Raw genomic sequence first — 21,872 nt, forward strand, 5'->3', positions numbered from 1 at the left:
GTTTATTGATAACCCATAGCTCCAGGAATGGCCTTAAAATGCTTATGACACAAATACTACATATTATACTAACAGAAATCTTCATGTGAGAACTACACTGAAGGTTTGAATTTTTCACTTTTTTGCATTTGTTTTTTCTTAAAGAATTTACTCAGAAAGTATTGACTTTTTTAATTGAGAAAAAATTTGCTGAATGCACTTTTGGTTTGCATTTCATTTTAACATTAGTACTGCTGATTTAGATTGTAAGGAAAGAGATTAAGTCCCATATGAAGGAAATACTATCTTCAAAATGAAACCTTGTTTTCAATGACTTTCAGATACCATTTTCACTAACTTAAGTTTGTAAACATTCTCAAAGTTTCCATAGACTTACCGACTGGTTTTCAGTGTTTCAGAATTAAATCAAAGTTTCTGGTGTCAGATCAGCTCAGCACTGAAGTTTATTAATTTCAGCTAAGTTTATTCTACCTCTTATTTAATTTGTTATGTTTACCTAAAGTGTAACACTGGAAATTAAGAAATCATATCAAATATGGTATTCATTATATGAAAACAATGAAAGCTAGCAGTAATTAAAGTTTTGCTAGTAATTTCCTTCCTTTCATTCCTTTAAAAATAATGAAAGTTGGAATTGTTTTATTGCTCTCAGATACTTTTTAGTACTAGATATAGAAGGAAATTTCTTCAGAGGAAATATCAAAATTAATAAAAACACTACTAAGTTGTCTCTTCATTTACTAAAAGAGATTTATAATTTATTGCTTAAAACACTCTGATTCCAAAGAAAGATAATAAAAGAGGTAAGTTACTGTACTGTTCATATATTAAGAATTGTCCTTATCACTTGTCAACATTGTGCTCCACTGCGCCATCTTGTGGAATATGTCTTCAGAAATCCAGCTAACCAGCGCTTCTGGTCTCTGTGCTTTAATTTCTCCTCATATGCGTCTTGACCTTCTAGGCTGACCATTTCAGCAGACGTGGCAAGACCCTTCCTCAACAAGAATCCTTAGAGATCGAGCTGACTGAGGAGAAGCCAGTTAAACGTTCCATCATCACAGTGGAGGAGCTAACAGAGATAGAGCGTTTGGAAGATCTGGATACCTGTATGGTAAGACACATCCTCTGGTGGCGCCGTTACCCTATTCACTGGATTGTGCCATTTCTTTTTTTAAACAAATCTCAGTTTTTGAAATCAGACCAAATAAAACACTCTCCCCACCCCCAGAGAATTCTTTCAGAAAAGTCCTAAAGAGGCCATTAATGAAGTGAATAAGCTGAAGCTTTAGCACCCGTCTAAAGCCTGGTATCCCTAGTGGGAAAATTCCTAATTAGGAAAAATAGATTAGGTAACTCTTAAAGGTTTTTGTGACAGGAAAATATCATCAGTTAAAATTATAAGTAACCCATTAAAAATGTGGAGAAAGACTTTTTCAAATAAAAAATATATATAGGGTGACTTTCTTGGTCTTACCGGTTTTCTTTTGTTACACAATTTTTTGACAAACCCTTAAATTTGGGCTTCCTGTTTAGATGAGGTTGTGTTTCGTTAACCTGATTTGATGTGCTTTAGAAGATCGAATGCACACCATAGTGTTTACCTAACTGTAGGTCTTAATTTCTTATCCATTTTCTAAATTTCATGTAACATATCCATCTGGCCCTATAACTAGAGTATGTAGGTCGTTAATACCTTTTCAGTCTGAGGAAAATTATATCTGAATCCTATTTCATTATTTTAAAATTTATATTAATCAGCATAGCTACTTCTCACTTTACCATGAAACAACTGTTTGTGTCTGTATCATCCTCTGTATTTAATATGTTTATGTTTTACAAAATGTTTGCTTTTTAATAATTCCTTATAATCTGAGGTGGTGGTGGTAAGACTAGATTTTGGTTACTTGTATGTCCAAATGTTTCTACATTAGCTTGTGATTTTAGTAATTTTTAGATGAAACCATTGTTAAGAAACAGTACTTGTTTTAACTTTGAACACCAAGGATCTGATATGGCCGATATTACTTTCCTAGCTTAGGAGAGAATGTAGTGTGTTAAGAAGTTTACTTATTTATAAACCACTGTTACCGTGTTTTAAAGTCTGTGAATAAAATATTTGAGGGTTCTCCATGTAAAGTCCTGTCCTATACAAGGAGAATAGCAAAGAAAGCCTAATGTATAATCCAAGATTTCAAGCAACATCCTCATATCACTAAATAAAGCTGAAAAACAATTTTCTATATAATTATATAAAACTACACATATATTTAATCTGCGTGGAGGAAATTGTCAAGTTTTTAAAAACTTGGTTGTCCAGCTCATTATAAAATTTATATTTCATAAGTATTTTGAGTTTGTTTGCCTTTTGAGGCATTAGAAGTTGGACACTATGTTATAGGACAATTGTTCTGGAAAGCTCTTAGACTAGTCCTAAAAGAAAATAAATAATAGGAAATAGAATTGAATTAAAAATTTGAAATTAATTCTGCATATCACGTTTCCTAATTTATTTGGTCATGTGTAAATTGGAAAAGGGTGAAGGAAAAAACAAGCTAGTAAAATGTATTTTATTGGGTTTATAGATGATGTGGTTTGGAATGAGGAAATGGTTATGAAAGACCGACTCAGCTACGGTAACGTTGATTTTAAATGTGTAAGCTTTGTTTGGAAGTAAGTTTTTGTTTTTATTAATTTGGTTTAGTTTTGTGAAAGGAAGAAAAAGGTTTTTCTTTTCTTGTTTTGTTTTTGTTTTTTAAGTGAGTGAGTTGAGGGTAGAGGAAAGGAATAATTTTTTAAAATGCAGTTGGAAGACCACCCTCAGAACTTAAGGGACAGCCCTGCAGCAGGCACAGCCCCTGTGAGGCAGCTTCCATTGTAAAAACATTCATGTTGCCATGATGCCTAAAGAGGCAGGAGTAGATGCAGGTCTCTTTGAATTCAACTCTCAGGACAAGCCAAGTTAGGAGGGTAGACTTTATCTGGTTTAAAGGGCCAAGGAGATAAGCAGGGAGGGCAGTTCCTGAGATGAGCATGTGTTGAGTCCTGGGGTGAGGAGCAGGACCCTGGGTGTTGAGGGAGTGACAGAGAAACACGAGGCTGAGCTCTTCATCAAAAAAAGAATATATAGGTAGGCATGAGTTTTTAAGTCATGAAAGTAGCTTTTTTTCTAATAAATATTGTCTTCATTCATTATTCTAACTAGGCTAATAAGTTGTTAAGTAGTAGAAAACCAGAGTTAAATTTGCTGTTAGTGTAATGAAAAAGAATATTTTTTGTGCATAAAAAGTGCAAGTCTGGATTCTATACTATTGATAATGATTTCCTGTATACTTTCAGCCTAACCATCAATTCCAAGCCACCCAAAGACAGAACCATTCACATGGCAGCAGCTGCCCCAAGCGCAGGGATCCCTCTCCTAAAGGAAATCTATTTTCTGAGCTTTAGGTGGTACAAACTCATAGCTAATTTGGAAGGAGTAGAGCAATAGATTGGTCTCTTAATGCTTCCTTTCATAATCAAGGTAGCAAACCATTATTGTTTGTTATCGACATCCATTACCAGATATTTCAAGTTGTGACCCTCATATGATACCATTGGGGCAAAAAATTTGCAGTCCATATTTCAAAGGGAGGTGCATTTAATTCGTGATGGTTTTCAAAATGAATGTATGCATTTTCCTTGGCAGCATTTCTATCTTAAGTGATCCAGAAAGTTAGGACTCAAGATTAACTGTTGTGTAGAAAACTATCAGAAGGGCAAGTACATAAGTACATGCATGCAACCTTTCCCTCATGGAATTAAAAAAAAAATTCTACCCTGGTGGGTAGAATTTGTGCCACAGATGGAGCTACAGCACTGTTGAATTTGATTGCTTTGGGAGATGTTGTAATTTTACTATTAGCAAAAATGTTTGTTTATAGCCCAAAGATGTGAAACTTTCCCTATGAATTCCAAAGGAACTTTGACACATCACCAACCTGCTATTCACAGATTTAAGTTTGTTCACAGATCCTGGCACTTTTTGTGCAGGATGTTCATAGCTACTAAACTCATTTCTTTAGGAAACTGGGCAGAGATTCTGGGAACCCCTTTTGTCCCCTGCCCCTGGATTTCCATCTTCATGTTTTCTTCCATTTCTCCCTGGTCCAAATGTCAATTCCATTTCAGTGCTTAAGTCTCTTTAAAAAACCAATAGTTGTAATTGCACTAGGGGAGGTTTAAGGGCATGTTAGGTATAGAAATTTATATTAATTTGAGATTTAACGTTTACCTTCCTGGAGTTCGAAACGATAATCCATACGATTGATTTCTTTTAAAGAAGTTCATCACTTAGTCAACAACAATTAAACTTTTGCTTTGACTAAACGAAGGCTGAAGTAAGAATGATTGAGTGATTTCTTGGGACCTGTAATCTACTGGAGGATAACTAAGCTAATCAAACTTAATTTTATAAAGTTAAAGAAAAAGGCTATTCTTTTTAAACCGAGTGTCAGAAAAGGGAATTTTGTTTGTTTCCAGTAAGATAAATGATCTTTTCCTTTTAACTAGAAGAAACTAAGAGGTAATCTAGTTCAGGTGGTAGGACATAGTGGGGAGGAAGATAACACAAACTATTAAAATAACCGGCATTGTTTTTTAGCCTGTGTCTATTCTCTTAGTCCCGGAGAGTGTAGTATCTCCCTAACTGTAGGGCAGAAAATCAGATGGTTTAAAAAGCCTTCTTATTCATGTATTTAACACTTATGTAGTACCTGTGACGTGCAGGCACTATTCTGAGCTCTTTATCACTGTTAACCAGTTCAGTCTTCATAGCAACCTGAATAATAAGGTCTTATTAATACCTTCTGTTTAATAAATGAGGAGACTGAAGGAGAGAAAAGGTAAGTAACCCACGATTAACCACAGGCAGGCAGTTTGGTGCCAGAGTCTGCATTTAACCAGTCTGCTATAATGAGTTTGTGGATTTCATCTATGGTATTTCTTACCAAAGGATTAAAATTTGCATTCAATTTAGTTATACCACATTGATTTCTGTAATATAGGTACTTACTAGCCCCAGATGAAATGAACATGTGAACAGAAACACAAGTAAAAGGCGCAGTGTCGTATAACCATAATGGAAGCCTGTAGTTTTTAAACATTGTTGGAAACAACTGTGTCAAATATCCGCTGTGCTCAATTGTTATCCAGTTGTTAGAAATTAAGTTGCCCACTTTTGGCTTACCAGAAACCTCCTGAGCCTCTCTATGTGTTATTTTGTTGGTGACAATGATTAATTAGTTTTCCTATATGCTTATCATTTCAGCCCACATGCTTTATATGTCATGCTGAAACGTGTATTTCTTTAGAATCTTTATTGTTCACAGACCATCTGTTCTTCTGCAGTCGGATGCTCTTAGAAAATCAGTATTCTGAGCCATATCTTTGAACTTTGGTGTCTTATTGGTCCTTGGGGTATTGAAGGATGCAGTTTTAGTTCTACTGATTAGTTATCTCTAAATATTTAATTTATCTCCATATATAGCATACCATCTTTTAAAAATAGCCGAAGTTTGCGATTTAAGTAGTATGCCAAGTAAGTAAAGAGCCAGTGTCTGCTCCTTAGGCATAACTAGCTTACTAATTGTATGTAATTCTTTCAATTATTTTAATGAGCATCATACCAGTTTTAAATCAAAAGATATTCATGCAGACGAGCAGTTTGTCTGCTTATTGCTATTTCCTAGGAAAAGAATCTTAAAAGGCTTGAATTATTACCAAATGCATCTTTGTGAATCCTGTCTCCAATGACAAAATAGCAATTATTTTCCTTTAACAAATTCAGCTTCAAATTTCTATATATGTATTTTAAGTTTTTTAATACAGACTAAAATTCAGCAAAAGTCTATTTGACTTGGTCAAAATAATATTGTTTAGAAGAAATTTAAACAGACAGCCTTATTCTCAAGTACCAACAGCTATTAACTGAACTAATCTATTCACAGTGTTGCCAAACACAGACTATTGAGTCAATATGTTTCATTTAAAATGGTTTACACTAATATTAACTATGTGCCGAGGGGTGTTCAAGTCATCATTATTAATTTTCTCTTATAATTTTATTCTGTAATGTCCTTTTCTTATTGATATTACTTTTGAAAGCAGAGTTAACTTTTTAACTAGTAGAAAGCAATTGATTAAAAAGCCTTTATTTCCAAATTCTAAATTTCAGAACTTTAGTGCACTCTCTGAGTCCAACTAAAATGGTTAATGTGTGTTCCTCAAAGTTTGTGATAATATTTGTTTTTTTATTTTTTATTTTACTATTACTATTATTTCTTTCCTCAGAGATCCTTGTTCTGATGTAATAATATTTGTTACAGTCCTTTGTGGAAAAGCCAGGAACACATGTCCTATCCCTGAAGAGTTCATTCTTGCCTCAAGACCCAGAGTTAATCTTTTAATTTTTAACTTACATGAATACCACTATCAGAGGCCCTATTCCAGGGAGCTTCCAGAGATCTGACTCAGACATTTTTTTTTTCTTTTCTGAGACGGAGTCTTGCTCTGTCACCCAGGCTAGAGTGCAGTGGCGTGATCTCGGCACTCCAGATTCCGCCTCCCAGGTTCAAGCTATTCTCCTGCCTCAGCCTCCCATGTAGCTGGGATTACAGGCACCCACTACTGCGCAAGGCTAATTTTTGTATCTTTTAGTAGAGATGGGATTTCACCATCTTGGCCAAGCTGGTCTCAAACTCCCGACCTCATGACCCACCTGCCTTGGCCTCCCAAAGTGCTGGGATTACAGGCATGAGCCACCACACCCAGCCAGACATCTTTTTTAAAGGATTAAAACAAGGCCTAAGGTACAGTGTTGACTGCCCTCACAGACCACCCGGGAGACAAAAGATTTCCCTCTTATTGCAGTTATTTCTAGAAAGAGATGAATCCTACACCTTTGCCCTGCAGGTGACAGAGCAGGCTTCACCCCTAAAGCCCTAAAGCTCCCAGTAGGAGCTAAACTCCTAAGATAGAAGTTGGGGCATACTAAATAAATCCCTCCACAAAATGACTTCAAATATGAGCCAATTGTGACTACTCGGGGTATTCCAAAACCAGCACCCAAATTGGGCATCTGACCTGTTGATTGGGAATGGTGATGCTTAGGAGCTTAATTTTGACATGTAATTATCATTATAAAAGGTAATTTTGTAATCGTAAACTAGACATGAACTATATTAAATGTCTCTAGTGACCTGCAGATTTATAAAGCAGAAACCATTCCATTGATTTGTTCTGTGTGTGTGTATGAATGATATAGGTAGGAGTATACGGAAAAATTTTAAATGAAGTCTAAATGAAATAAGTTATTTATAAGCAGTCACAGATTTAATGACTCCTGGGTGTAGTACAGTAGAACCAATAGTAAGTGAAATAATTTCTCTAAACTCAGTCTCAGGTTTCCTCCCTTGGAAACCTTGTGCTTTTCAACATGCCATGATGACACTTGTGTCAACAACATTTCTCTTATGTCAGAAAAGCTTCAAATTATCACTGCTTTCCAGTTGGAATAAAAGATCAAATCCCTTTGGGATGAAAGGTTTCCTCTTTAATTTCTGGTTAAACAATTTTCAAATTGGAGAAAACAATGTTTTTAGATACTAAGGATGTATTTCTTATCTGTATATATGTATGTGAGAGAACCTGCCCAATGGGAAGTCCTTAAAGAGGACTTGTTTACCCAGGTGATGGGGTAAAAGAAACATCTGGAAGAAGGTGGCTGCTGGCTCTCAACAGAGCCCAGAGGAGGAGGCAGTTGTACTTGATGTTGAAGTCTTAAGTAGCGATGAGCTATCAGAAGATCCCTTAAGCCAAGAATAGGCTAGACAGCCGTTCATTTTTTCAACAAATGCTTATTGTTCATCCACTGTATACCAGGTATTCTTGGCTTCTTGCTAGGAATGGAAGGCGAAAGAACCATTGTATCACCCACCAAGCTTGCTACATTGAGGGGCAGATGTGGCAAGGTAGTTTTGGTGGATCACAGAACCACCATCTGTGTAAATCCATCACTTGAATTTGCTTGGATGCTGGAAGCTATGAGTCTACCACTGAAATGAGGTCATCAAGAAAGGCTTGAATTCATATAGGTTACATCTTTCAAGCTTTTGGTCACAACCCACTAGGGAGTCATTAAATCAGTATAATGGTTGCAACCAGGATTTTAAAAAAATGATCTAACATAAAGTATGAACATATTTTGTGTCATACTAAGTATCATAAGTAACATACAAAATGTAACCATAAGTATCATATTACACCAAATGTTTGTTTCAGTTATGCATACATGGATATGTAAATTGGGGTGTGACATAATAACATATACGTCTTACAAATAGGTCACAGTCAAAAAAATTTGAGAAACTTTAGTCTATAATAACTCTCTCTACCCTGGTGTGTTTCAGCTTTCTCAAAATATTAGGCACACAGCAGCTCATGCATGATCTTATTATTTCTCCACTACACTGTTCAGGTCAGGAAAGGACCTGAGCAGAGACGCAGGAGTAGAAGAGGATTTGGTACCCTGGAGAGCCTCTTCTACATAGGCTCATCATTTGTTTCATTGCTTTGCACTCCCATGGAATCACTTTTACTGAAGTGTGCTTTTGCCTTATGTTGTTGATCTTCATTGAAGACCACTTTAATAAATATCCCTATGAAATTCGTTACCATATATACTCTTTATACTGTTTGTACCACTATTACTGTCACTCCTGTTTTATCTTAAAGTGCAATTGTTACAGCTAAATCCAGGTGAGATTGCAGGCAAGGGTAGTAGACGTTCTGAGTAGTTTACCTTCTGTCTTACGGACACGATGGATTGTGCCGTGTGTCTCGCTTGGGTATTGTTAATTGAGAGGCTCAGAACTGAATGTGCATTTGACCTATAAAAAGTGTGCAGTGCCTGAAGAAGTATAGTTTGTTGTATTAAGCTGTAATTCTGGCTTCATTTTTTTCTTCATTGTCTTGATTTACTCATTAAAAAAAATATTGCTGTTACATATGGGCCTCAGCTCATTTTCAGACTGAAGTGGTTATACATTAGTAAAGTGAAAAATTAGATATGGTGGGCAAGTGCTCTGATAGAGGTAGGCAGGTTGCTATGGAAGCACAGAGAATTGGTGTCCAGCCCAGCCTAGGGGAGGGGTGTTGTTAAGGAAGGCTTCCTGGAGGAAGGTTCTGTGCATCATGCCTGGCACATACCAGGCCCTCAGTAGCTGTTGGTACAATGAGAGATGGCATGAGAAAGAGAAGTTCGCTGGAAGGAAAATAAGTAAGTAAATTTAGTAGGGAGAGTGGCACATATAGAACTCTGGAGTGAAGATAGAACAGTGCAATTTGAGGAACTAGTATAGTATTATGATATAATAGGAATAAAGGGTAGGAGAGGGGATTAGATGGGGAGGCTGGAAGGGAAGGCATGAGCCTTATCACCAGAACCTGGTAGATCTCACTTAAGGGTTTGTTTGTTATTTATTTGTTTATTTTTAAGGCAGCAAGCAGCCACCAAAGGTGAGGAAGCTGTAAGATGGGCTAGGTTTTTGCAGAAACAGTGGTGACTTCTGTTTTGTTCATCGAGATTGAGGTACTCACAAGGCCCTGGTTGAAGTGTCCAGAAGTAGCTCTGGGGCTCAGTAGTCAAGTCTGAATAAGGAGTCAGCCATGCCCAAGTAAAGCCACAGTACAGATGCGCTCACCAGACTGCCTTCCCTGAAGTGATCATTGCCTCTTCAGCTCTGTCAGCAGTGTTCTTTTTCCACATTCATGAAATTTATCTCAGTTTACCTTCAGCGGTCAGGTACGGTGGCTCACGCCTGTAATCCCAGCACTTTGGGAGGCCAAGGCGGGCAGATCATGAGGTCAGGAGATTGAGACCATCCTAGCCAACATGATGAAAACCCCGTCTCTACAAAAAATACAAAAATTAGCTGGGCATGATGGCACATGCCTGTAATCCCAGCTGCTCGGGAGGCTGAGGCAGGAGAATTGCTTGAACCCAGGAGTCGGAGGTTGCAGTGAGCCGAGATCATGTTACTGCGCTCTGGCCTGGTGACAGAGCGAGACTCCATCTCAAAAAAATTAAAAATAAAAATTTACCTTCAGCTACAGGTACATATATTCAACTTCCTACTTGACATCTTCAATTAGCTGTTCAAAAAGTATCTCATATATAGTATGTCCCAAATAGAATCATTGCATTCCCGCCTTCCCTTCCTAAGACTTCACCGTCAGCTTTATGACTTTCTATTTCTACCCATTTGTTCCCAACTCTACCTGTCAGTCTCAGTATCTCTCTTGTTCTTTCACTGTCCAAATCTGTCTTCCCTCCCTCATCCAAGATATGTTGGTTTTTGTCTGGACTCTTGAAACAGGCTTGTACCTCACACGCCTACCTTCACTGTTGATTCTGCAGTCAATCTATCCTCTATTCAGTATCCAGAAGAGTTTTCTAAATGGAAATCAGATCGGTATCTAAGGTGTCAAATCCTCTGATAGCTTCACATTGTACGCAGAATAAGCCTCCTGGTCCATAAGGTCCTACATGGTCTGCCTTCTGTCTCTGTCTCCTAATCTTACTCTAGTCTCTCCTTTGTTCACTTCCCTCCAGCCACTGATGGTTTTCTTGCTTTTCCCTAGAACTTGCCCAGGCTCCCATCTCAGCTCTTGTTCCTTCACCTTGGAATATTCTCTACCAACTTGTACCATGGCTGTCTTCTCACTGTTTAGGTCACAATTCCAGTGTTTCTTTCTCAGAAGTTGTCCTTGATCCTCTGAGCCAAAGAAGCCTTCCAGTCACCTTGCGTATTATATTATCTTAGCACTTATCAGAACTTGAAGTGATCTTACTCGTGAAGGTATAAGCTTCTGGCGGGCCGGGACTTTGTGCTGTTGACCACATATCCCCAGTATCTAGAGCAGTGCCTGGCACAAAATTGTTCAGTAAAGTTCGTTTCTCTCCTCCTGGCTTTGAATTGTAATTACCTGCATGAGTTTTCTTTGCATGCTTCTTGAAAGAACTGGAGTTACATGTTATTGATTTCTTTTTTTTTCTTTTTTTTTTTTTTGAGATGGAGTCTCGCTCTGTCGCCCAGGCTGGAGTGCAGTGGCCAGATCTCAGCTCACTGCAAGCTCCGCCTCCCGGGTTTACGCCATTCTCCGGCCTCAGCCTCCCGAGTAGCCGGGACTACAGGAGCCCGCCACCGCACCCGGCTAGTTTTTTTGTATTTTTTAGTAGAGACGGGGTTTCACCATGTTAGCCAGGATGGTCTCGATCTCCTGACCTCATGATCTGCCGGTCTCGGCCTCCCAAAGTGCAGGGATTACAGGCTTGAGCCACCGCGCCCGGCCATGTTATTGATTTCTATATAGCTAATGCCATCAATAATTATCAGTAGTAGCAGATTAATCTGGGAGCTATAGAAAATAATTCTTGCATGGAAAAGTTATCTTTAAACTGATGTGGTTCAATTAATGAGAAGATTATAGATTACCAAGCTGTCAGCAAGTTGCTTAGGAGAAAGAGATTAAAACCACCCACCCACTGTAACCAGTGTTTTGTCATAGCAGCCAGGTGTGGTAGCTATTTTAACCCATTTTTCAGATGAGACTCGTAGAAGTCAGAGATGTTAACACACCTTCCCCCATCGCATTGCAATAAGGAGTAGCTGCAGCTGAGAGCCCAACTCCACACGATCTGACTCTCAAACACATTCTCTGTATGCAGAACTCATGGTCTTCAGGCTGGCCTGAATCACAGGAACAAAGACTCAGGGGAGGTTTGTGGTGGGAAAGAGCCTTTGCACTGAGGGCTTACACTGAGTGTTCAGCAGATAGTATCTTTACTCCCACAGGCCAATTATTTCTTTATAGAGGTTTATTGTTATTCTCAGTGGAACTGGGGAAGATATTAACATATGGTAAAAAATCCATACCTCCTCCAATTATGGGGCAAGCAATGGCGTGGATTGTAGATGCCTGAACTGATGGAAACAGCAGAAAGATCCGGGGTAGAGGACTCTGCTTCTGGAAGCTGCCCATACATGCAATAACACATGTGATCCTTCCAAATTCAGCCCTTGTGGTTAATCAGGCTGCACTTCTTCCCCTAACTTTGAATTTGATAGTTTTCCTTCTTGCCTGATAGAATCTTAGGTTTAACCAAATATTCCCTGAGATTAAATACTTTCTGAGGAGGGGACAAGTAGGGTGGATTTACTTGGGCTGAAATTTGGGAATGACAAAAAGAAGTGGCCTAAATGTGGGTGGAGGGAGAAAGATAACTAATGTATGACTCCACTCCACATTATGCTTTTGACCATTTAAGATTAGGTCACAGTAGATAAATTAAGTGATTCTGTCTAAATTTCTAATTATACTGTTATAGTTTAGAAACATCAATTAAAGTTGGGATGAGTTAAGCGTCATTCTTCAGCTCACATGTAGACATTCAGAGAGTGAAGTGGGCCTGTGAAATTCTCAGTTTCCCTAAATGTGCCTCAGAGGAAACCTGTCACTACTGGAATTTATATTTAAGATTTCTCCCATCTCTCAGGGCCAGTGTCAAACCTCTATCACAAGCCTACCCCTTAAAAAAAATCAAAATATAAAATAAATGGTTTTTAGCTTTGGCCTTTAATGTATGTGCTGAAGAAAATCACATTGACTTTCATTCTGAAAAATCACACTTGGAAACTAGACCAAAAAAATTACTTCCATGCTCCAAATATAACTGCAAGGGATTTCTTTTATAAATTCTTGTCTAGATTATATAGCCTTATATAAATGTGTTTCTTGGATTTATATGTGTTTCTGACTTCTTTGAGAAACTATTTTAGGTAGCAGATTTAATAATTAATAGAAATTAAAAAGATAAAGTGGGGTGAACAGAGTTTTAAGAGGAAAGAAAACCTGAGGGGGTTCTAATACAGCAATCTTAAGGATCCATTCCCAGCTAGGACCACATGGTGCTCTCTTCTGCTTGCTGGCTAAGGGTGGAGCCTTAACCTGGAAACTAGTGCTGCAAGTTTTAGATCTAGCATTTGATTATCCAAATTGGGGTAAGTGATCATTTCTCTTGTCCAGACAGAAGACCTTCTAGCCAGAGCCAAGCTGTTGGGTGGGTACCTGCAAATCGAGACAGGGTTTTTCTTTGAAAGCAGCTTCAAATCCACTTCAGCCCTTGAGCCGTGTACTCAATGGAAATCCCCAAATGCCAAACTCAATTCAACAATTCCAAAGTGACTCTTTTCTGAAAAAGATTTCAGAGCATTCTTTATCATGTCCATCAAAACCTTAGTGATGCTTCTGGTTGTGCACTGTGTGGCCTCTTTCCCTGTAGGTAACTGAATGAATTGGCCACCTGTTTGTGGTTATTTGATGTTGAAACTTTAAAAGTTGGAGAATGTCAATGGAAGAGTCATATGGGGTTTGTTCCACTTAACATTAAATCAAACAACAGCTAAGAGATTGCCCTCATTATGCTCCGAAAGCCAGTTTTGTTTTGTTAGAAAATAATGCCCTAGTGGCATATAAGTCATATGTTTGATAGAAAATGTACCCAACTTTTCATTATACGTTGGCTCTAAATCGATAATTCATTTTAAAACGAGATCAAAGCCACCAAAGATCAAAAGCAGCAAACAACATTGCTTATTGTTTTTGACAGATGTTCTCATAGGTAGAATAGAGTGTATGAATGGTGATCTGAAGTTATGGAAAAATAGCTATCAAAATAATTGATCTGTAATTTAGAGAGGGATGTCTTGAGAATTCACTCTTTTGAGAATCTCTCTTTAGAATTCATTTAGTAGGGATGTTGATTAAAAGGAGTTAAACTGAGCATGATGAAAATCTTGGTTTCCAAGCTGGAGCAGGTTTCAGAGTTTTGGTGGTAAGCCATCTTTCCCTGAAGCTCTGTTTGAGGTTGAAGAGTTGGGATTTGAGGACCTAATTTCAGTAAAGCTTGGGGAACGACTTGCTCTGTGTTAAAAAGTATAGGAACCAGATCTTCTGATTACTGATTCATTACCACAGCTGTGTAACTAGGATCCTAAATTTAAATTTATAAATTTATTAGTTTTTATTATTTTATTATTTATTATTTTTAATTTAATATTTTATTCAATTTAGGATAATTTAATTAAATTAATTTATTATTTTTTATTTAATTTTTATTATTTATTAATTTATTAATTTTTGTCATTATTATAAAGCTGATATTCCATGAAGGGAGCAAATGTGTTACCTGAAGAATTTAGGCTAATTTTGATTATTCATCTTGATGTTACTGAACAATGATGTCCATTCTAAAGAAGAGTATTTAAATCTTCTCCTAAATTCCTGATTTTTGCCTTCCATTTTAACATGGATTTTCCAAGATTGCGACTTAAAATATCTCAAGTTTAATACTCAGTGGGGTTCCCCCTTTGTTTATGTTTTCACAATAAAGAAAATATTAAAATGCTATTCAAGTTTTTATGACCATTAGATTAACATCATGCTTAATAGTGCAACAAAGTAATTAAAGAATTTTCCCACTTTTTAAAAAATTATAATGCTACAGGGACATATACCTGATCTTGTAGTAATAAACATCATGCTTCTGTGCCCAGCAGGAGTCACACACATTGTGGTGGCAAGATATTTGCTTGGAATCAGTGCCAGGGAATTCTGTTTTTGGATTTCTCTTAAGAAAAATGTATTAAATTTTATTCGCTTTTTAAGGAGAATATTCAAACATGAATTTTCACTTTTGCATCAGTTGCAAGATGAGTTACAAGGAATAAAAAGTGAGGTATTTCCTGTTTCCTGGAGAAAACGTGACAAAGTTAGGAAGATAAATATTTTTGTTGTATCAAAAAATTGTGCAGATCTGGAAAATAAGGAAACAAACCATTTTAATTTCAAAATAGTTCTCTACCATGATCTTTACAATAGTCTCTCATCAGTGCTATTCCCTAAATGTTTTTGTTTTAACATCATGATGCCAGTTTAACTTTTATGTGAAATGAGAGTCTGGATATAAAAGTTAATGAGTGTAACATGAATAGCTGGATTTAATGTTGTGTTTAGTAGGAAATGTGACACATCACTAAATCTCTACATATCATTCCTCCTTTTGTCCATCGATTTATTGCAGCTTTCTCAGAGTTATGACTTCCCTATACCTTTTCTTTCTAGGCTTGCAAAGGAAGACTTTATGCTGTCCAACAATTGTCTTAGAAAGAATTAGGTATCTCTTTTTCTCAGTAAGATTTACACCATCTCAGACTTTTTTAAATGGAAGTGCACAAAAATTACTTTTTTTAAACTACAAATGTGATAATACTGTTTGGCTAGATATTGAGGGTAAAAGTCAACTAAAAATTACTGAGTTTTCTCCTTGAGCTGAAAAGCTAGTAGTAAGTATTTAGTTTTTATAATCTAGTTCATTAAACAGGGAAGGTAGGTCTAGGATATTTTGTATCAAAAAGCAATGATTAGCTCTAAATTCAATTTCAAAGCTCAGAAAATCCAGTTGAAAGGGCTTCACTGAGACATTTTGAGCACCAAAAAGAATAATGAATAGTAGTTTAAGATACATTGAAGTAATAGAGATCCATGCATTCGTAGTAATACTCAGAAAACATCGAAATGCCAGTACAGAGGATTTTAAGAGAGGAAATGTTTCTCTTTTCAGAGGAATGGCAACTAATAAATATAAGAATAATGAAAGAAGTAGGAAGTTATAATTTTGCAGTTCCAATCATATCTATTAATTCAGGCAAGGATTACCAATAGTTGCTTTAAAATCCAGATGGACTAAACGTATCACCTCATAGAGTTACTATTAATTACCAAGGGAATCAGTACTTTACAATGGAGCACAGCTGGAGAGTCCCCATGCTAATCAAGGGATCAAGGTCAGTCTTACCAGTATTGGAACAACCTGACATATATGCCAATCACTGTGATTCATTCAGTAGTTCACAGCGTCCCCTATGTGGTATTAATGCTAAAAATGTTTCATTGAATCTAATTATGAGGAAACCATCAGACAAATATAGAGTGTGAGGAAGTCTATAAAACAATTGGCCTGGATTCATGGAGAAAGTCAGTATTATGAAAAAGAAAGGTGGGGATGGGAGTGGGGAGGGAGGATGTGCTAGATGAAAGAGCCTGAAGAGACATTACCCTATATAATGAGTATATTCTCTATTAAGATCCCAAAATGGAAGGGGATGTTTTAAGGCACCTGAGGGACAGTTGGGGGAATTTGAATATGGACTATAGTGTGTACGTTAGATATTATGCAATTGCTGTTAATTTTCTTAGATGTTGATAATAATGTATGGTTATATAGGAAAATATAATTCTTTGGATATTCATGCCGAAGTATTTAAGGGAGAAATGTCAAGATGTCAACAACCTTTAAATGGTTCAGAATTTTTTTTCTGTGTTTGTGTTAGAGAGATGAGAATGAAGGAAATAAAGTAATTTTATGTGACAAAATGTTAACAATTGCTGAATCTAAGTGAAGAGTATACTTGTATTTATTAGACTATCCTTGTCCTTTTAATTTGCTAAATTTGAATATGTTAAAAATAAATAGTTGGGGAAAAAGAGTGGGTGTATGTATTTGAAAAGTGTATTGTTTAAGGAGGTGGACATCATGGCCGGGCACAGTGGCTCATGCCTGTAATCCCAGGACTTTAGGGGGCCAAGGCAGGAGGATCGCTTGAACTCAGGAATTGGAGACCAGCCTGGGTAACAAGGCAAAACCCCGTCTCTAAAATACAAAGATTAGCTGGGCATGGTGGTACGTACCTGTAGTCCCAGCTACTCAGGAGGCTGGGGTGGGAAGATGGCTTAAGCCCAGGAGGCAGAGGTTGGACAGTGAGCCGAGACTGAGCCACTGCACTCCAGTCTAGGTGATAGAGCCAGACCTTGTCTCAAAATTAAAAAATAAAAAAATAAAGAGGTGGACATGAATACATGAACCACTAGGGTCCATGAGGAAGTTTTTGTCCGTGTAATAAGAAATAGAAAAAATATGCCAGATTTTTCATGAAAATAAATGTCTCTAAAGGACTATTCTTTATAATAAACATGTCCTTACTATTTTATCTTTGTGCCTAAATGCCCTTTTTGGTAACAATGTTTAGTACTGGTAATATTTGTTTTTAAACAAGTCTATAGAACTTGCATGTGGGGGGCGCACTGGATTAAAGCAGTGTTCAGTTCATTCATTCAAACACACACTTCTTGAAGGCCCATTATATGCCAAGTCCTCTATGGGCTCTGGGGATCTAGAGGTGAACAAGACAGAATCCTGGCTTGTGTTTTTCACCCAAGAGATGTTCATTTTGTCTTCCCCAGGGATGACCAGGGGGATCAGGAAGGGGATGGGCACCTAAAGGAAATCCTTTGAGTCATTCTCTAGGCATTCCCCTATGTCACCCAAATTAGTCCCATTTATCTATCATGTGTTTTTGACACACTGCTTAAGATGTTTCAAAAAGTGTTCTGCTGTATATTACATGAAAACCATTTTCATTTAAAATGAAAAAAAATTACTTTTTGTGAAAGGATCCTATAGTAAATTTGTTGGCCATTAGATAAAAAGAATGTATCTCTGCCTACACGCCTCCTGTTTCTATTCTGAACTCATTTTTTAAAGTGAATATACTTGATGAGGTGACTCTGTAGTTGAAATTCTTGTAGGTTTTCTGCTTTTTCTTCCCCTGGAGACTGAGGGAGGACTGATGAGACAGTGGCCAAAAGACACCTCTGCCAGTTTTTTGCCAGCAATAAGAAAATGGAGGGTTTACCGCTAAGCAAAAAAAAAAAATCCTTTTTTTTGCTTATTTCTTTTTTACTTAGAGGTAAACCCTTCATTTCCTTATTTTTCTAACTAACTGGCTTTTTCCCACTTCACCTAGTCTGTCCAGTTCTGACCATCATGTCTCCATCTCAGTTATGTATTAAAAGGAGGTGCTGAAATGACTGGCAAAACATTTGTGTATTTCTGATAGAGTGAATTATATTAAGGTTAATATTAATTTTTTTAAAAAAATTCCTTACATGTGAGGTTCATGATAAAGAACATGAAGAAGGAGGATGTGGCACTGGGATTTTTATTTAATTCGAGTTCTTGGTCTCTGGAAAACAGTAGTTCCTGAATATCAGGAAGCCAGCCACTTTTTAACACTTCCACAGAATAGCACTAATGCTTATCAAACACTTACACATACAGAAGAACTCCAAGTTACTTTAAGAAACTTTAAAGTTTCTTTCCATGTGTTATAGTTGATCACTTTCCACCCCCAAGCTATTATGATCTGGTTGGTGTTTTTGTCATTGTTACCCATCAGGAGGTAGCAAAGGTGGTGAAAGTCTATGGTCATTCAGACAGGCTCCTATTAGAGTGTCTGCAGAGTAGTGTAAGTCCAGATAATCGGTCAATGCTATGACCAGAGTGATTTCTTTAAGTATTCCTAAATAAAATTTTTGGGGCATTCCTAAGAAATTACAAAAATTACTCACAAATGCCAAATACCTGTGTTCCTACCACCCTGAAGAGCCACCTGTTAACATGTTAGAATGTTTGTTTTGCCAAGGTACACTGGAACACACACACTAGAAGTGCAAGAGCTCATCTGTCTTATTCACTGCTAGACCCACCCCTTTCTCCAAGAATGCCTGATGCACAGTAGGTGCTCGGTAGCATTTGTTGAATCTTGAATAATACTGGGCATCACAGATAATGTAATAGCATCATTTGATCACTACTAACAGTCCCACACTTCTCCCCCTTTCTCCAGAGGCACTCTCATGAGTTCAGTTGGACACTTCCTGTTTGTTTTTTGTGTTCAAACATACATGTATTCATGAACAGTGTATAGTATTGTTTTGCATGTTTTAGAGTCTACATAAATGGTATTGTACCACGTGTATCTTTTTTGAAACTTGCTTTTTTCACTCAATATTATATTTTGAGACTTGTTCATGTTGCTACATGTAGCGTTTATTTTTCCTTTTAACTGATGTTTCTTCATTTAAAATATTTCATTTTAGTTATTCATTCTACTGATTGGCTTTTCGATTGTTCTGACTTTTTTGCTGTTATAAATCTGCTTCTTATTAATGGTCCCCCTCCTTTCTTCTCTCTCTTTGGGAATAGAAGCATTTTAAAAATGATAATATTAATCTCTCATAATCACAGCCAATTATTGAAGCACTGAGAGGTCACTGATTGGCACTGTTTGCCAGACACTGTGCCAAGCGCTTTGTATTTATTAGCTTATTTAATCTTCACAATTTATTTTACAAACTAGAAAACTGGAAGCTGACTTTTCAAAAACATTGGTCAAAGTCCCATAACCCAGGAAGTGGCAGGTTCAGGATTCAAGCCCAGTTCTTGGATGCCGAAGCCATGAGCATGAGACATACTCCTTCCCTCGTCCTGATGGAGGGATGTTGAAGTCAGTGTGGCCTAAATGAGTTCCAAAAAGTGGACAAGAGTAGCGCAATGAACTAACGATCTTCCTTCTGTCAAAAAGTTGAAATGTCTGTTGCCATGCTTTCCATCTTCATGGGCACATGTTTTGCTCACCTGTCATTTTAGGAGTTGAATCAATTGAAAGATTCCTCACTATCACTTACAATGATCTTTAGGTAGATAATTGGGACAGACTACTTATCTTGTTGAATTAATCTTTCACAAGGAGAAGGAAAGTAAAAAGTCATCTGTGGGACTTAACCATCAACTGTAACTCTCTTATGTATGTGTTCGTAGTCATACCTTTAAGAATGCTTCTGAGGGCTATGTGTTGGGAAAGGGCAAGAGTCTTTGTTTTGGGCAAATCTGGAAAATATATTTGAAAAGATATTTTTACTTTTTCTCCTTTCATCCAGCAAGGATGTTTTCATGCTAATTTAATGGGTCATAGAATGAGTTACATTTGAAGTAAATTGCCTTATCAAGTATGAAATCAGAAATGTGAAGAACGAGAATTTTTCAGGACTTTACCAGTGGAAGCCTTTCTGATAAGCACGTAATACTGGTGCCAGTGATGGTGATGGTTATAGGGAATGCTTTTTACTTATGTGCTGCCTTTACTTTAAAGAGACACAAATAATTTACATTCACAAATTGAGGAGCCCTGTATTTCTATCCCATTTTATATTGAAAACAATTGACATGAGAAAAATAAAGAACTTGGAAAAAAGAAAGCCCCAGCTCCAGGTGGAAGGAGTAGGTGGCCTTCCTCAGGAGGTTTGGAAAGGATGCCTCAACCCCTGACACTTTGCTTTCACGAAGACTGACATTCTATAACTGGACTTCTTTTTTGTTTTTAAAAATTATTTTATAAATGTTCAGAATAAGAAGAGGATGCCCTAACAAAATTTAATGATGACCAATGGAGTTTTAAAAATTAGAGATTTTTTTTTCATCTAAGGAGAGGGAAAGAAAATAAAGAAATAACTTACTTAGAGGTATAATGTAAAATGTAAGGTGACTGAAGTTCCCACTAAGGTATAAGGTATCATCAATATTGAATTACACTGTAGGTAGGTAACTTGTGCTGAATCCTGGCATCAGATCTTTCCCTGAAAAGTTTTTTTTGTTTTATTTTTTGGGGTTTTTTTTGTTCGTTTTTTTTGAGATGGAGTCTCGCTCTGTCTCCCAGGCTGGAGTGCAGTGGCCAGATCTCAGCTCACTGCAAGCTCCGCCTCCCGGGTTCCCGCCATTCTCCTGCCTCAGCCTCCCGAGTAGCTGGGACTATAGGCGCCGCCACCTCGCCCGGCTAGTTTTTTTTGTATTTTTTAGTAGAGACAGGGTTTCACCGTGTTAGCCAGGATGGTCTCGATCTCCTGACCTCGTGATCCGCCCGTCTCGGCCTCCCAAAGCGCTGTGATTACAGGCTTGAGCCACCGCGCCCGGCCCCCTGAAAAGTTTTAATGACTAAAGAGGCAAAAGAATTCAAAGATACTGCTCCTAAAATGCCGTGTGAGCACAGAATGATGTAAATGGCCCCAGAAGAGACTCTTGTACATGCCTGCAGATTCACTGTCCCCACGTAGTTCTTGAGACTGGTCCTGTGGTCCAGGAGCCAGGACTTGCATGGGGTTCTTTAATAACCATCCTCTGCTCTGTCCATTATGTGCTTTGGAGCTAATAAAGCCACCATCCCCCGAATGAGGTTAATGCCTTGTGGGGTTGGTAAATATCACTTTGACACATTTAGCGAGAGAAATAATATCTGTAGGTTAGGAGTTTCTGAAATTTTTCAAGCTGTAATTGTGCTTCTGCTTATAAAAAGCCAGTTTGGATGTCTTAAGCCATTAATATGTTGGCCTCATTCCTGCCTTATTCCTTTGCTATGAAGGCTTTTTATGTGTTTTAGCTTTTCTGTTTCTTTGTTTGTGAATGGTATCCCTCTCCCTCCCCTTTTCTAGTAATGCTGTTGCTTTATCTCTTTTCCATTCATATTTTTTTCTTTCTTTTTGCTGCATGGAGACTCTCTGCTGTACAAGTGTAAGTATTTTTTGGTGGCTTTGCAGTTTCTGGCTCTACTACTTTATATTCTTGTGCTCCATTTGCTTCTGTGCTGCCTGGCTGGTCTCCCAGGAGACTGTAGTGTCGTCGTCCATCTGCAGATCCTGAATGAAATAGGCAACAATTTAGAGACAAGATTGGATTTTACAAGATGGTTCAGCTAGCAAAACAGGCGATGAATTTAAAATATCTCCAGCCATGTGTCTGAAAGCAAGCAGAGTGTTGATGAAGAGGATACAAACATTCAAGAGGAGACAAGTGCTTATTCCACTCATGTAATAATAATAAT

At 37.4% G+C, this 21,872-nt stretch overlaps 1 protein-coding gene across 10 annotated transcripts in view; it reads left to right on the forward strand.

Annotated features, from left to right (window-relative positions):
* Nucleotides 1–21,872, forward strand: part of CARMIL1 (capping protein regulator and myosin 1 linker 1) — a 342,024-nt gene that overhangs the window by 278,147 nt on the left and 42,005 nt on the right. For all 10 annotated transcript variants that reach the window (XM_009204528.4, XM_009204523.4, XM_017957634.3 and 7 more), the window contains one exon: nt 965–1,114. In XM_009204528.4, coding sequence (XP_009202792.2) covers nt 965–1,114 — 150 coding nt within the window. The remainder of the gene's footprint in view (nt 1–964; nt 1,115–21,872) is intronic.

The sequence above is a fragment of the Papio anubis genome, chromosome 6 (assembly GCF_008728515.1).
Source record: "Papio anubis isolate 15944 chromosome 6, Panubis1.0, whole genome shotgun sequence".
Lineage (NCBI taxonomy): Eukaryota > Metazoa > Chordata > Mammalia > Primates > Cercopithecidae > Papio > Papio anubis.